Consider the following 17090-nt stretch of genomic DNA (forward strand, 5'->3'; position numbering starts at 1 on the left):
CTTTTTTATTTTTTATTTTTGCTGCTAAGAAATGAACCCCTGGGCATTTAATCGGTAAAATATGGTACTCTGGGACTAGCTCGATTGCTTAGAATCTAGAAATACATGTAATTACAAGTATTTTAAAAAACACTATGTAATATTGTGCAATTTATCATATTTATCAACCGTTTTCCATTCTTCCTATCTAATTAATATCAATGACATTAAAAATACAAAAATTTACTTACATCTTTTTATTATTGTCATCACTTAAGACTCTGAAAACAAACCCCTTATATAATGATTGTAGAGCACACTTTTCCAATTCCAATTTCATCATCATTGATTCATGATTCTTTAAAGAAGGTATCATTACATTATCAAGTTCCCAAATGATACTAAGCTCCCATGATGTTGTTTCGGGCACATTTGTTTCCGTATAACTTGTCCAAAAACTTTTTCTTACATCCTGATAACAGCTTATCTTTTCACTGACAAGCTTAATTTGTTCATTGAGTGACCGTATCGTTTCATGAATGGCCCGGAGGTTGCTCAGTAGCTCCTATTGTAAACAGACAAGTGTCTTTTAACACACATCATACATGTATATCACTTACTGGTTCACTAGCTTTAGACATGCTTTGGCCTCCTATACTACCAAATCCACCTAACAATAGAAATAGTACAGTAAACCCAAATAGTTTTCTTCAAGTCTTCAACCATCTTGTAATGGTGGAAATATTAATGTCCAATAATTCAAACATTTTTTACAACACTTGGGGAACCACAATCATCAACAATCCTATTCACTGCCATCTACTTTTAACAAATTTAGGTAAAGACAATAATTATTGATGGGTTAACACATGACCACCATAATATATCAACATTATGCAGTATACAAATAAAATCAGCAAGAGAATAAAGAGATAACAAAAATTGGCTTCAGAATCACCCTCTATTTTCAACTTCCATTTTCATGTGCATAATAAGTGAATGGACAGCTTGAGGAAATGCATTTGTGTTAACATACATGCAAATGCATTTGCATGTATATTAATTCAAAAGCCAACTATACCACAATCACACTGACTTTGTCAACTTATAATTCAAATAACTTTCTTATTTTACATGTGGTTTTTTATTGTTTTTTCCTTAAAAGAGCCAGTATTTTGATATATCATACAACTAGAGCACAGTTGTAGAAAAGGAGAAAAGTAATCAAAGCAGGCACTTAGAGAACACTCAATGAAATTATTGCTGCCCATGCATGGTGACCGCGCAGGCATATGAAACAAAATTACAACCACCTGTACACCACATGGGCTACCAAAACAGGGGATGCCGTATAGCAGGTTTTTTTCGAGGATAACAAATTTCGCAAATTTCACGGATTTTTTTCTGATCCAGGAAATTAAATTCCTTGAAAATCAATATAATACGGTACAAGATGGCAGATTAGTGGAAATTCGCGAAAATTAATTCTGCAAACTTCCGGATATGGGTCATTCGCGAAATTTATTATCCTCGAAAAAACCAGCTATACGGTATTAGCATGAAAGAAGGTATGGGACAAGATATGATTAAAAGGACACGAAAAGATGAGCATAGCTAAACTTTTTGACTATTTTTAGCCACATACACCAATGGAAAAAAGAACAATATAAACTAACAAGTAGCTATACATGTACATTGCACATTGGTAAAAACTTTAACAAAAACTGACCTCGGGCCTTTGCCTCAAGGTCACAATTACAATAATGATGATGATAATAATAATAACAATAATAATACTCAATACCTTTTTTAATTTTCTTGGCCTGTGGCACATTATGAGTTTCACTCTTATCACTGTCACTCTCTGATTCCTCTTGCTTCCTTTTAGTACCGGCTTTAGCTGGTTCCTTTGTCTCTTCCTAAAAATACACATAATACTAAAGAGCCCATCATTAACCATTCAACTTTGTTGAAAGCAAGTTTGTAGTTACATGATAACGTGTCAGAATCAATTGAGCCACAGACTTGACAACATTATCAAGTATCAACGTTGCTTTCGAGTTGAACAGTGGTGTTAGCATCAGAGCAACTTTGAATTATTTACAATTTAATTTTAAACCTCTTACACTGTCATCATCAGAAGAGGAGTCATCAGATGAATCACTGTCTTTAGCATCATTAGTAGGTTTAGCAACCAGTTTAGGAGGAGTTGCATCTTCACTATCAGTTTCATCACTACTACTACTGCTGTCATCCTTCTTCTGTTTAAGACAGAATTAATAAAGTTATGTAACACAATGTTTTCAGAAGTGGTTTAGACATGCAAGTTAAAAATGCCATTACATCTACATTTTGGTATACATGATAAGGCAATAACAAGATTTTTAAAAAGCAGTAAAAAAAAGCAGATTTACAATACATCTGTATAGGCCAGCTCAAACAAAAATATTGCTTGACCTTCTAAAGCATGTAAGGCAATAGAGTTAAACCAAAAATGTCAACCCACCTTGATGAAAAAGCTCTACATTTGGATTTAATAAACTTTACCTTGGCTGGAGGTGCTTTCTTTCCAATTGTAACAATCTCCATGTCTTTGTAATCAGAGCTACTTCTTGAGGTATCCTCTTCCGCTTCGGTTGCTTGTTTCTTGCTAGCCTTCTTTGAAGACTGTACTACATGTAACTTCTTTGGCCTTTTCTTCTAAATATGATAATAAAACAGTTAAATAGACTTAATATTCAGATATAATTATGACAATCCCTAATAAGAAGGTACATGTACATGAGCGTTATTCTAAAATCCTATGGGAAACCCTCAACTATGTGTAAATCCTTACTGGCTTCTTAAATTTCTTGTCTTTAACTGCTTGCTCTTTCACGCGCTAAAAAAACAAATTCAAAATATTGGTTACAGACTACAATTAAAAGTTATGACAAAAATAACAGGTTAACATGCTTTTAGTCAATTAAAGCATGGGTAAATTACCTAGCTGTGACATTTACTTATATTATATTACTGTATATACCTCTGACATTTCAATTGTTATAGATAGCTTGATTCAAGTTGATTGGTATCAGTAAAACTTATTAAATACTATTTTGTATGCTGCATTTACATGTACATCTGAAACATAACTATTCATATAACAAAAATTATACACTATAAGATTTTATTTTAGAGCTGCTACTAAAATTAAAATTACTGCAGTCTTGAGCATGAGTGAAACTTAATGTTGAAGGTTTTAGTTCAAAACTAATACTAGAACAAAATTAAATTAAAAGTACTCAAACTAGAACTAAATTCAGTGTATTTATAATCAAATAACTAGAACTAAAACTGTCGTATTCATTGTCAGAGAACTAGAACTAATTATTGTATTTCTTGTCACAGAACTAGGGCTAAAACTAAACTAGTGTACTTTTAGTAAAAAATACTAGAACTAGAACAAAAATACAATTCTGTACTAGAATAAAACTAGCCCCTAGGTCGCAGTTATACAAGTTAAATTTGATCCAAAGCAAATGGCACACTCAAATTACACACATGTACCATTACAGATGGATTATGTATTATACATGTATTTTACGTTTTCAATTTTAATACATATAATTCTGTGGATAGCCACTCATGGACCAATTTTAACTGTGATTATAAATTGACACAAAATAACGAGTGACACTGCAATTTTGTGGGCAACGGGCATGCAGATAAATTTCAGTAACACAATAGGTTCAACATTACTATGTATACTACTGCTACTACTACTTTCATCCTTTCCTTCTTTTGTTTAAGAGAGCAAGACTACGATACAGTGTACCGTATCGCTGGCTGCAAAAACAAAATTGTGCAAATTTTTATGGATATACATGTATGTTTAAATGCAATGACAAAATTATGATACTAAATTAATAATAAGTGAATAGGATTTTAAAAACACATTACATTACCTTAGTAGGAACAGCCTTAGTGGGAAGAGCGGCCATCTCTGAAATCTCAATTTCTCCCACTTCTGAAATCCTGCTAGAGCTTTCCTCCTTGAGTTTAGTCACCTTCTTGCTACCACTCTTCGTACATGTAGATTGAGGTGCTGCCTTCTCTACCTTCTAAAAAATATAACATTACATTAGTTTTGCCATTTTTCTTTAACAAAATTATATTTCGCCCGCAATTTACAGAAAGAGTGTGGATATCCCATACATAAGACTAGTATCCTTTTGTAGTTTGTACATTGGCTAAAACAACCAAAGTCTGCTCCTAGTGGTGCTATAACCTCAAAAGGTAAGATTTATAATTCCCACTTGACTTTCATAATTTTTCAATTTATTCATTTTATAAGTTATACCATTGTAACTCAAAACTCCATAAAATCATAAAGCAGATCAACTAGAATATCTGGCACCCAAAGGGCTCAAATAGTTTAAGAGCCCCCTACTTAGCTATAGATGACCCAGAGTGAGAATTGCAAAAGCTATAAATTTCATTAATTTTATTTATAGTTTAGAAAGTTTGTTATGCAAGTCAATGGAGGTACAAAGAAAATGCCTCACTTACATGTACCTGCTGTAGCTTCATTAAAAGCTGAAAAGTGCTTGTTATAAAAAAATAAGCTGCCTTTAAGCTTCTCTTAATTACAAAAGATTTGGTCTAATCCACTCCAGAATTCGTAATAAAGGATTTTTTTTATGTAGGCCCATTTGTTCTCCATTGCAAGTTGCCAACCAAAATGGCAGCCAGAATTTGTATCATCCTAAACTACGCCTTACAACCGTAAGTCTTCCCACGCAAGTAATTCTCAATCTATGTGGTCCGATGGGTGGTCTATTGTTTGGTATAGGGTTTAGTTTTTTATTACTCTAGGTGATGGTAAAAGCCATGTCATTAATACCTTACTTGCCTTCTTTTTCTTTTTATCTGCTTTAAGTACTTCTGGTACTACTACTTCACCACCGTCCTTGGTCTTCTTGGATTTCTCTGACTTCTTCATTTTCGCCACATCATTCAATACCTGTTTATAGCAAAAAAAAAGATATGGGCAGTATACTAAAATCGGGCTAAATTACTTTCTTGCTCTTCTTATCTGAACCCATCATTACCCAATGTGAGACCTCGTGTGAGTGGAATGGGACGGGACAGGACAGCTCCGCGGATCACTCCCTTAAGCATTTACGGGCCAGCTCACAAAATTACTTTAAATAATTAATTTTATACATGTTGCAGAATATTTTTGAGCTCATTCTAATAATTTTTATAAAATTATTTTATCTACTCTAAAATTTTCCCGATACATCAGTGTACATGTCCTATGTTGCATGGAAAGTTTGAGCTCATTTTACGGGATGGGAAGGGACAGGACAGCTCCGTGGATCACTCACTAATTTAAGCATAGATACCAGCTCACAAAATAATATGTTGTTGTAATATGTTGCATAATATTTTGAGCTCATTCTAATCACAATTGAATTTTTATAAAATTATTTTTAAAGGCACTCTAAAGCCCTCCATACACCAGGCATCATTATGCTAGCAACATTTGCGGTTACTTTGATCTTTTGAGCAACTTGTTGCAAAAATAGAACTGATTTCTATTGCACAATTGTCATTGCACAATTACTCAATTGTCCATATGCTGGTGGTAGCAATCTGCAAAGTTTTATAGGAAATGATTGTTTCTGTGAATTGGCTAACCCTACATGTAGATAGTATGTAGATAGTTCGAATGCATAAAGAAACTTGTTGTTCATTCCTTTATTATAAAGCAATTAAGAATAGATTATGCTTTTTTAAATTTCTTTTACACCTTCATTGACTTATGTATGCTTCTTTTTTTAAATGTCATAGTGTCTATTTTCAATGAATTTTTCATTGAACATATTCAGAGGGCATCAGGAGGAGGCGAGTGAGTACTATAATATTAAATTTTAGGGTGATCAAAACCCAAAAAGTTTTGATTATTGAGCTGATTGCTATGATTCATGATTGAATATTGTGCTGCAACAAGACATCTATTTTATAGACATGCATATAATAGATTCAGTATACCAGCAGGTCCAATTCCAAATTCAGTTTACTCAATATTGATTTCATATTCAGATATATCCTTATGATATAACACACTCACAGGTACATGCTTTTAAATGATTCATTTCTCAGACTTTGTGGAAGTATCAAAAAAATACAATGAAAACTCATAAGCAATTTTGATGAAAATAATACATGTACATTGTCCATCCATGTAGTACTATAATCAAAAGAATAATAATTAAAGACAGCACAAAATTACTAAAAATCCCACAATTTTTTTTACATTTTAGAGTTGAGCCTTCACTTTAGCAGCTTTAGGAGTGTATCCAATATGAAGGAGTCCATCTTTAAAGACACTCAATGCTTTATTGATATGCCATTTAGTTAAATTATAACCCATTTAATGGGTTATAATGCAACTGAATGGCATACCAATAAAGCATTGAGTGACTTCAAGAAATGATAGAGCGGATTCTTAAATGAAATAACATTTTTATTACTAATTGTTGTGTATTGAATTGATATAATACCGATAAGCAACAATTAGTAATAAAAATATTATTTTATTCAAGAATCCTCTCAATCATTTTTTACTTTGCCTACTAGAGGAGGTAGAGCAGCACCAAACTCAACTTTATGCTTATAAAATTGAACATAACATGTAACTTGTCAGATATCCACAAACATTAGTTATCAGAATTATTGTAAAGTTAATTTATCGACAGAGGTCTATCTGAAATATTATGGATTTTAAGTCAAATTATACTCTAGACTTTAGCATGCTACAATAATTATACATTTGAATAGAAAGCATGAATTGCATTTCCCTCAAGGTAGAAGGTACGTACATCTACTTGATGTATATCTCATATGTATATGAATAGGCACATTTTCATCTGTGTTTCTCTCTGCATGTACCACACACTCTCAAATAATCAGTGGATGATGGGTGGTGTCTTCACTGTTTTGTTAAATTAAGGTGCTATGATTAAATTCACAATTTGTTGCTACTATATTTAGACTTTTGCTTCAATAATTATATTTATTGCTCTGTGTTGATCACTATCTTTTACATACATTGTAAACAATCCAACTGTATAGACTATATTTTATAAATCAGCATACAAAAGCTACTGGCATTAAACAGCATTTAACACTACATTAGCTAATATATTATAGCAGCATTCAGCAGTTCAGTTTTACTTAACATAAAGTTCATATGAGCCAACAGGTGAATCTTCATTAGTCCATCCTTCATCACTGCACACTCTCAGCTCAAGATAATCAGTCGACGATGCATTTCCAAAGTCTCTATGAAACCATGGAAGGTTGGGATTAGTGCAACAAGGAGCTTCGAGTGAGGGACAGTCCTGACCATCCCAAAGAGGATCGTTATAATAGAGGCTTGCTGTCCAAGTGTTGGCTGGATTCCCTGACTCACAGTAATAGTGAGAACCTACAAAGCTTTGTATTTGACCAGCCTGCCATGAGTTGGTATTACAGGGGCAGTTTGAAATGTCATTTATTATAGAGTAAGGGCCAGACATTAAAGACCAGACATGTTGACGAGGAGACCCACGAGTGATACTGACACCTTCAAGATAGTAGGAATCAAGATTGTTGTGTTGGCCATTAGTGTGAGGCAATATTGCATCAGTCGATCCATACTGATATCCTATTACTTTGCCACAAATCTGAGTATAACTTATTCCATTAGTTGGGAATGTAATTGAAGTACAGCTTGGAGAAGTGCTTAGCCTTCCACAAGCTCTAACTCCTCCTGATTGATACAGTCTAAATCCAGGAGGACAGTTCTGAGTAGCATCAGTCATATCCAGATATGCTAGTCTTGTCCATCCTCCTCCTGAACCACACAACTCTTCCATATTACAGTAAACATTCCGACTATTAATATGATAATAACCGGAAGGACTGCTTGGTAGAGTTGCTTTGATATCTTGACAAGAGACAGGCAAAACGGAATTAAGCAACGAGGACACATTTTGTAGAGCAAGCAATTCTTGAACTATCACTAGTATATCATCTACCACTCCAGCAGTAGAGCTACCAGTGTCTTGTATACTAGAAAGAGTGCTGACTATGTTCATGAGCTTTGTGGCAGAATCTTCCGTTGTCTGGAGTACCTGGAAAAGAGTGCTAGTGACATTTTGAAGGAAAGACATTTGCTCATTAGTTGAACTTCTTATGTCGTCAACTTTCCAAGCAGTGTCCTGAAGCAGCTGTGTAACAAGGCTTGAAAAATTATCACTAGAGGCTTTGTTTGTTAACGTGTAATTTTCAACTTTGTTGGATGTTTCTCGTGTTACATTAAGTATGGTTTCTATCTGCTGGATTATATCATGGCTCAAATTGCAAGCAGTACATCCATCTCCACCTACTCCAAGACCTCCTCCGGGTGTCCCTCCTGAAAGACCATTCGAGTTCTCACATACCTGCAGTGCATTCAACTGTGTTAATGTAACAATTGTTACAATAACTAAGATGATTAAGATGAACATTATTACCACTATAACTCCAACTATTGCTGTTGTGGGTATTTTGGATGCAGGTGGCTGCTGGACTTGCAGTTTAATGGGCTGAGACGGGAAAGAGCCTTTGTTGGCATCATATTCTTGTAGTTCAGTAACTTCATAGAGGTTCTTTGTTTCATCAGCATCCATTGAGGGACAGGAAGGTTTTGATCCAACCTTACAAAGGATTAGGGTGTGGCATATGATATCTAGAATTCACAAGTTGTTATTCTACTTCATGAATGCCATTGATGTTTCTTTGTCATAATGTTTTCTAAACTTATAAAGTAATAAGTCTATATATTTTTCACTATTAATACATAAAACAAAAATAATGATTTGGCAGTTTTTCTGTGTAACTAGTTTCAAAAGCATCAAGCAGAGTTTATTTTATGATAGATCTAGTGTTTTGATTGTGATAGTGTTTCCATCTATAAAAGCCATCATGCAAGCAAACACTTTCAGATCTACACTGAGCCATAAAGAAATGGACAAGCAATCTCGTTTTGCAACCAACAGCTCTCAGCAAATAGAAAATGTGTATGAATTACAAAGCTTGGAAAGGATGCCACCAAGTACTAAATCAAAACAATCAGCGTGGACTGTACTAGTCATTATCCTAACAATATTAATGTGTCTTGCATTGATGCTCTTGATAAGTATACTTTGCTTGGATCTCATTAGAGGTGAGGATACAAATCAAGTTTCCAGCTCCAATGCTGATACTACTGATGCAACACCTAGCATTAGCAGTACGACATTACTTGGGTCTTGTAAGGAGATCAAAAAGGAACAACCTGACAGTCCATCTGGTGTGTATCAATTGGTCACTGCTAGTGGTACCAGTTCATATTACACTTACTGTAATATGGAGACACTGTGTGGTTCAGGAGGAGGATGGACAAGACTAGCATATCTGGATATGTCTGATCGCTCTCAGAACTGTTCTTCTGGTTTGCAATACTTTTCATCTGCAGGACTCCGTACTTGTGGTAAGAAAGATACAATGAGAGCTACTTGTGACTCAGTGAAATTTTCATCAAATGGCATCAGCTATTCTCAAGTTTGTGGCAGAGTAGTAGGATACCAATATGGTACACCTGATGCTGTTCATCCTAATACACAAAATATTGACTCAGTATATCTTGATGGTGTTAGCATCACTCATGGAGAATCTCCTCGTCACCACATATGGTCACTGCTAGTTGGGGTACACTCAAATAAAAGCTACTTTGACAATTGTCCATGTGCTGGTGGTAACAGTTCACAAAATTTCATAGGAAACGATTATTTCTGTGAATCAGCTAACCCCACTGACAGTTGGGATCCAATTTTCTATTCTACTGATCCACTCTGGGATGGTAAAGGATGCGATGCTCCTGAAGCTGGTTGTTGCTCTGATTCCAGACTCCCCTGGTTTAACAAGACACTTGATGCTCCCACTACTGACTACCTTGAGATGAGGCTGTGTGTTGATCAAGGAACACACACTGAAGACATTAAACTAACATTTTATGAACTGTATGTCAAATGAATGCTACCTTGCATGAATGCATGCAGTTGAGCCATTAGGGCTAGTAGCATATTTTGCATATTACATAGCAATAGATATTTTTATTTTTAGATTTAGAGAGAGTGTGCATTTATATAATGCATTGTCTTCAAAAATTGACATGTACAATTGCAGCGAGCTAAGCAGACTAATTTCATCAGCAGGAAGCTCAATGCATTAGACTTTAGGCTTTGTCTAACTAGAATAGATTAATCATTAATGCAATGTTATCCAAGATTGCAAGATGATTGCAAACAATGCACAAACTATAATTAATACTTTAATTACAATTTTACTAGATCTAGTCTACCCAATATTCGAACACTCCCGTATACTCTTATTAACATTCAATTAATTAAAGCACAAAAGCAGTAATTAAAAATCATGCTCTCTGCAACTCGAAGTTTTCTTCTCTTTGGCGGGAAGAACAGTCTCTCATCTCTCTCCTCCATCTCAAGGAGACACAAGCACGTCCTTCCAGAGCTGCCTTATGGCTACAAGGCCCTAGAGCCCGTTATAAGTGGTGATATAATGGAGCTACACCACACCAAGCATCATGCTACCTATGTTAACAACTTGAATGCAACTGAAGGGAAAATGAAAGAATGCTTGGAAGCAGGTGAGTGTGTACCGTAATAGTTATAGAATAAATAAATGCTTTAATGTGAGGGTGTATTGGGTTCACATTATGCATAATTAGTTAGGTGTGTCTTCTCTTATTGACACTTCCGTTAGGTGATGTGAGTGGTGCTGTTGCGTTAGAGGGGGCATACAGATTTAATGGTGGCGGTCACATTAACCATTCTATCTTCTGGAATAATCTTTCTCCTAATGGAGGAGGGACTCCACAAGGTATTTAGGAACACGTTATTCCAATATTATACTAAATTGATTTGTACATTTTTGGCTACATGTAGAAAGGACCCTGTACTATAGCCCATGGTATTTTGTCAAAAATGGCTAGGAAAGAATTCTTGATAATTTTTTTATAATTCTTTATAATTGATGCATATAAATGATCTCATGTGCTTAAAATTTCAACTTGATTCTGATGAAGATTTAATTTTTTATGAATTTTTGAAGTTGCTCAAAAATTTGACTAAATATCCTGTACTTGGTTTTTTCAAAAATTGGCTCTGAAATCACCTTAAATTTTTATTACATATTCTGATACATATTGATATCGTTATATAATATTATGTAGCAAGTTTGAGCTGATTCCAACTTAAATTTTTAAAGTTACAAGCATTTTAAAAACATGCCAATTTTTGAAAAAGACTATAGCCCATAATTTTTTCCAAAAAATGGCTCCGAAATCACCCCAAATTTTTATTACATTTTCTGATACGTATTGATGTCCTTATGCTATGCAGAAAGTTTGAGCTGTTTCCGACAAATTATTTTTGAGTTATGAGCATTTTTAAAAAGAGGCCAATTTTTGAAACAGAGCAAAGGCTATAGCCCATAATTTTTTCCAAAAAATGGCTCCGAAATCACCCCAAATTTTAATTACATTTTCTGATACATGTTAATCTCCCAGCAATTATATTTTTCTTTATTTTTAAAGGCAAGTTGATGGAAGCAATTGAAAGAGATTTTGGATCTTTTGATGAGTTCAAGTCACAGCTAACAGCCAGAACTGTGGCTATACAAGGATCTGGGTGGGGATGGCTGGTAAGGTGGAGACTTTCATGTGAGCCGTGAAATATATAATTTATTATTTTTTCTACTTCCTGAGGGATTTAATCAAGTAACTGGACGTTTACAAATTGCAACATGTCCCAACCAAGACCCACTCCAAGCTACTACTGGTATTGCATTTGTACTGTGTTGTATTCCAATTGTCATTGTTGGATCTAGAAATTTTGGGTCTGTGTTCTAGTATGCATTATACACACATGTATTGTGTGTGGTTAGATCTAGGAATTATTTTTGGGAGACAAATCTAACTAGAAAGGGGATACCTAGGGGTAAATATGAGAGACCAAAATATAAAAAAGGAGATTTCAGGAGACCTAGACCAAAAGTCTCTTAAACTCCCTCTAGATCTAACAGTGGTAATGGTATTGCATTTATACTATGACTACAACATAGCAGAAAATTTTTGTGGCCCATAAATTTCGCGGATCTGTTCAAAAATCAATTTCATGGCTTTAATTTTGTGGTTTTCTACTTTTTGGCCATCTTAAAACCGTATTGAATCAATTTTCACAAATTTTAATTTTTGTGAATTTTCAAAAACGTGAAATCCATGAAAATTTTGGGCCACGATAATTTTCGGCTATACGGTACATTATACTCTTCTCTTTCCAAATGTTATTATATTCATTCCCCTGATAGGATTGGTCCCATTGCTGGGTATTGACGTTTGGGAACATGCTTATTATCTTCAGTATCGCAATGTAAGGCCAGACTATGTCAAGGCTATTTGGGATGTCATTAATTGGGATGATGTCTCCAAGCGTCTCCCATAATAGAAAAGACTCATTATTGTGCTATAGTTATCTGTAGATTTTTGTTATAGAAAATTCAGTTTCCAACTTTGTAGATAATACGAGTTTTTTTGGAAAGGCAGATATTGCTTGCTTAATGTATTGTGCCTCTAAGTTCTAATAATTAATAATATTAATAATAATAATAATAATAATAATAATAATAAGGAAGAAATACTTGTACACAATGCATGACACATGTTATGATTCAAAATTCAAAGAATAAAAAAAATGACATAAAATTCATTTCAACATCAATACACATACATACAACAAGAACAAACTATATGACTGGTACAAAGATATTATGATACTATTACTATAATACTGTCTCCAACATTTGATTCACTGCTAGAGAGAGTTGATAAAAAAGGTTAATAAAAATAATAATAATAAATCTAATAGAGCAGAAATAAGAGAGTCTTCTCTTCTTTCTCTCAGTCTCTCTCATTGCACGTTCTGTTGGTAAGAGCCCTCAGCTGCTGAGACGTAATAATCATCAAGACGATACTTGAGGGACTCAAAGGTTGGTCTGTCATCCGGTTCATGTCTCCAGCACTCCATCATTATACTGTACAGTGGATCAGGACATGTATCCGGTTTAGGCATACGATAACCAGCTTCTACTGACTCTAGTACCTTTAGAGAAGGATAAAACTTGAGTCAAAAATCTATTTTTTACAACCTTTTAAAGCAGTTATAAGCACTGTGTTACATCTAGAAATAAACTTCTAGGAGGCCAATTTAAATAAATATTGGAGACTAAAGGGCATGCTTAGGTTAAATATTATTATTATTATTATTAAACTTTACAGCATTATAGCAAACATGTAGAAACACAACAAATAAAGATTGGAGCTGATGGCAACCTAGCAATTACACTAGGAACCAAATATGGGAGACCAAACTAAAAGCTGAAAAATGAGAAGCTTTAGGAGACCTAGACCAAATATGCATACATGGTCTCCTAAATTCCCTCTAGATCTAACAGTGGTAGTAAGACTGCGTGACTCACTTGTCTGTTGGTCATTCCAGGGTAAGGCATTGCTCCTTTAGTCACAACCTCGGCCACTAGCACACCGAATGACCACACGTCAGACTTGATTGTGAAACGTGAATAGAGAGCAGCCTCTGGGGCCGTCCATTTAATTGGAAACTTGGCTCCTTCTTTGGGACTGTATATGTCTTCCTTTATGACTCTTGCAAGACCAAAGTCAGCCACTTTGCAGGAGTTACCCTCACCGACTAGAATGTTCCTTGCAGCTAAATCTCTGTGTATGTAAGAGTGCTCTTCTAAATAGGCCATTCCTGAGAGAGAAAGAGAGAAAAGTATAAGAAGAGAAGACAAATGGAAGAATAAAAAAGACAATTACTGATTGCCCTTCAAGGCACTCTCATTCCGAAATTTTTTGAGTCAGCTCTGTATGCTACATGTTTGAGTCTTGTAAAATTCAATAAATAGATAATAAATAATAATTACAGGGAGAAGAAATAATAAAGGTACGAGATGGTTAAAAGATCAATTTGGATGAAAATGAAAATAACAAGGAAAATAATCAAACCAATGTCCTTTTGCATACATTCATTTTCCTCTATCAACATGACAAGCAATTTTTAAAATGATAAACTAGTACTACCAGCCAAGATAATAGTAATGACAGCCAAAAATATCTGCCATGTAAAATTTTGAGCTGCAAGATTCCAATAAAAATTGAATTTTTAGGAACTTTTAAAAAATCAGGAATAGTAAGAGATAGTGGCAATAGGATTGAAATATGTAATACAGTATAGCGGGAAATTTTGGAGGCGGGGAGTTAAATTTGGCAAATTGCTAAATTTTGGTGATTAATTTGGCCACGTGCCATTGAGCATGTGTATAATGGCTCAAAATGGCAGGTTTGCTATGAAAACGCCAAATCGCCAAATTAAATTCCCTATATATTTCCGCAATAGGGTATATTCTGAATATAATAAAAATCAAAATTATTGCATTAATGTTATTTAATGTCCTTACCACTTGATATTTGAGCTATCATGTCAATCATTTGGTGAACATTAACGTAGCGTCCCTTCCCATTCCTCAGGTAGTCCAAGAGGCTCCCGTGAGACATGAGCTCCGTTACTATATAGATGGGCTCCTCTAGGGTACACACAGCATACAACTGAAGTAAGTGTGGATGATGTATCTTCTTCATCACTTGTGCCTCCTTCACGAAATCATTCACTTCCATTGTGCCTATGTGTATCAGATAAGAAAAATTATCATTAAATTATTGTGCCCATTATTAATTACTGTATAATTATAAGAAATTCAGCATGACTTACTAGATTTTGCTAGTTTTTTTAGTAACTGAATTTAACTACTTAACACAAACTTACATTTAGTACGTCAGAAATTTTATGATACAATTGTAGACTTTCATACTTTGCATTAAATATTACAGTACTGTATTATTGTAATCGTCATTATTATGGAAAGCAGACAGAATTTTATGCATATCTTCACACACAAAGGGAAAGAGCACAAGTTTTAACAATATCCTTATCATGTCAATACCTATTTGATCACACAGATATCTGACCATTGTCTATAAGTTGTCTGTGATAATAAAACTGTTAGCTATACATAGTAATAGTATACCATACTAAACTATATTTTTCTCATATTATATGTGCCAATTTCATTGTCAATTGAAGTTATAAAAAAGCTCATTCTTTTGGCAGAAAATACGACCTCAGTTTGGCAAGGCACACAGCTCCAGTCATGCATTGGGAGGAAATTTAATCATCACACATTATTGAGGCTGTCTGTGTTGATACTAATGCAATCAAGTATGAACACACTGATAAAAAACACACATACACCATTGCATTATTATACCAGTAGCTGACTGTATACAATAGTTTTGGGGCAAAATATTACTGCTATTGCAAACTGATTAATAAAAGAGAAGTCTACTTAAGGTACATTAACTTTGTGATTCTAGTTGTTTAATGTCATATCTTTGTCAGATGCATTACCTGGTTTCAGAGTCTTGATAGCTACAGGAGTGGTTTCATTCCATAGTCCAGACCATACTTCACCAAAGTTACCCTGACCAAGCTTCTTATTAAACTGGAGGGTTGATCTGTCAATCTCCCATTCGTCTCTGTACGAGAGACCGATTGTACTCGGCTGATTAACACGAGGGCAGGGCACAGAGAGACGCTGTGCCAAACCGTCTGCCTCCATCATATAATGTCTGACCATTTCCTATAAAAATTAAAGAAAAAAGTCAAAAATATTGAGCAATAAATTTTTTCTTTCTCCCATAATTTTTCACTATCCTCTCCCTACCTGAAGTGTATTAAAAACTGCTCTAGTAGTTATAAAGAATCCTCCGTCATCCATTTTCCTTATCCTGTAATGCTTTACTCCATCAACGTCACGGAGCGAGAGGGAGAGTGCATCCTTTTGGGAGGAGCTTATTCTGAGGAGGAACGTCCCCTGGACATTGGTGGATATCATTAAAAGTTTTTCTGCTTCTGCACGAGCAATGTCCCCGAAATACCAACTACAAAAAATAAGATAATTTTAAATACTTTTTGATTGAGTATTATGCTAAAAATAGAACATAAATATAAAAGGTGCATCTTTAAAATATTTTTAGCTTCAGTATTATTATTATTATTTCCAGCTTAACAGTATAAGACAAAGAGAGAGAGAGACAAAAGATAAAAGACTAGGAATACTGAAGGACAACAACAACATGTGTTTCATAAACGTTGGTTAAATTTAAATTTAAATTTCAAATCATTCTTGCACGTTTTCTGTGTTTGTACAAAAATGCATAGTGTAGTTATGCTGTGACAAACGGCTCATTGAATACAAGAATGTGTCACTAGTCACCATCAGTACACTACATGCAGCACACTTGAGTAGCTTATGACAACACACATACAGCAAGAATTCTAAGAACTGACCCACAAACTGTCAAATTATTGTGACAAATTAAAACAAGATATCTAATTAATGAGCATAGACTGCCTACCTTATAAGTAATTACACTGAAAGTCTGATACATCAATGATAATAATAATAATAGTAAATAAATAAAATAAATAATCTTTTTTCTAATAATGACATTAATATTTATTATATTACTAATATGAAAAATATTAATAAAGTAATACTATAGCACAGTCATCTGTATGTACAGCAGTGATACAGTATGTGTAGTCAATGTACAGTGTATACAGTGCTTCTGTTTACATTCAGCACTGTTTGTTAAGCAACACTGTATACTTGAATGAGTTGAATACCTTTTCCTTATTGACACTTGTGTGGCATAAAGGTCAACATAGCACTATTATTGGCTATTCACATAATGTATAATAGATGTGAAAGCTGATTTGATGATATATGCAAGAACACAGAATTAGCTTAATTCTGCTAATTGATGCATCTTTGACAAAATGGCTATGCTTTTAATTATACAAAATTGTAGAAGAAAGGAAGCAGAGAGAGAGAGGGGG

At 34.3% G+C, this 17090-nt stretch overlaps 2 protein-coding genes and 2 long non-coding RNA genes across 4 annotated transcripts in view; 1 reads left to right on the forward strand and 3 right to left on the reverse strand.

Moving 5' to 3' along the window:
- Window positions 1–1866: 1866 nt before the first annotated feature.
- On the reverse strand, window positions 1867–2236 carry LOC109584777 (uncharacterized). The gene is made up of 2 exons (XR_002186170.1): window positions 2106–2236; window positions 1867–1898 (listed from the first exon to the last, which is right to left on the reverse strand). It is a non-coding gene; the product is annotated as an uncharacterized LOC109584777 (long non-coding RNA).
- Window positions 2237–2586: 350 nt separating this feature from the next.
- Window positions 2587–4171, reverse strand: LOC100640551 (uncharacterized). Its single transcript, XR_002186171.1, has 3 exons — window positions 3927–4171; window positions 2816–2860; window positions 2587–2679 (listed from the first exon to the last, which is right to left on the reverse strand). It is a non-coding gene; the product is annotated as an uncharacterized LOC100640551 (long non-coding RNA).
- A 6259-nt stretch (window positions 4172–10430) lies between these two features.
- LOC100640045 (superoxide dismutase [Mn], mitochondrial-like) lies at window positions 10431–12632 on the forward strand. The gene is made up of 5 exons (XM_003388997.3): window positions 10431–10702; window positions 10819–10935; window positions 11651–11757; window positions 11822–11894; window positions 12424–12632. Exons 1-5 carry the CDS (start codon window positions 10468–10470, stop codon window positions 12555–12557), a joined length of 666 nt encoding a protein of 221 aa, XP_003389045.1. The 5' UTR covers window positions 10431–10467; the 3' UTR covers window positions 12558–12632.
- Window positions 12569–17090, reverse strand: part of LOC100640678 (tyrosine-protein kinase SRK3) — an 8145-nt gene continuing 3623 nt past the window's right edge. The window contains exons 4-8 of the mRNA XM_003389002.3: window positions 15913–16129; window positions 15597–15828; window positions 14590–14811; window positions 13591–13883; window positions 12569–13214 (exon numbers count right to left, since the gene is read on the reverse strand). Of these exons, the coding sequence (XP_003389050.1) occupies window positions 13023–13214; window positions 13591–13883; window positions 14590–14811; window positions 15597–15828; window positions 15913–16129 (1156 nt within the window). The 3' untranslated portion in view covers window positions 12569–13022. The remainder of the gene's footprint in view (window positions 13215–13590; window positions 13884–14589; window positions 14812–15596; window positions 15829–15912; window positions 16130–17090) is intronic.

The sequence above is a fragment of the Amphimedon queenslandica genome, unplaced genomic scaffold (genome assembly GCF_000090795.2).
Source record: "Amphimedon queenslandica unplaced genomic scaffold, v1.1 AMPQUscaffold_13167, whole genome shotgun sequence".
In the NCBI taxonomy this organism is placed as follows: domain Eukaryota; kingdom Metazoa; phylum Porifera; class Demospongiae; order Haplosclerida; family Niphatidae; genus Amphimedon; species Amphimedon queenslandica.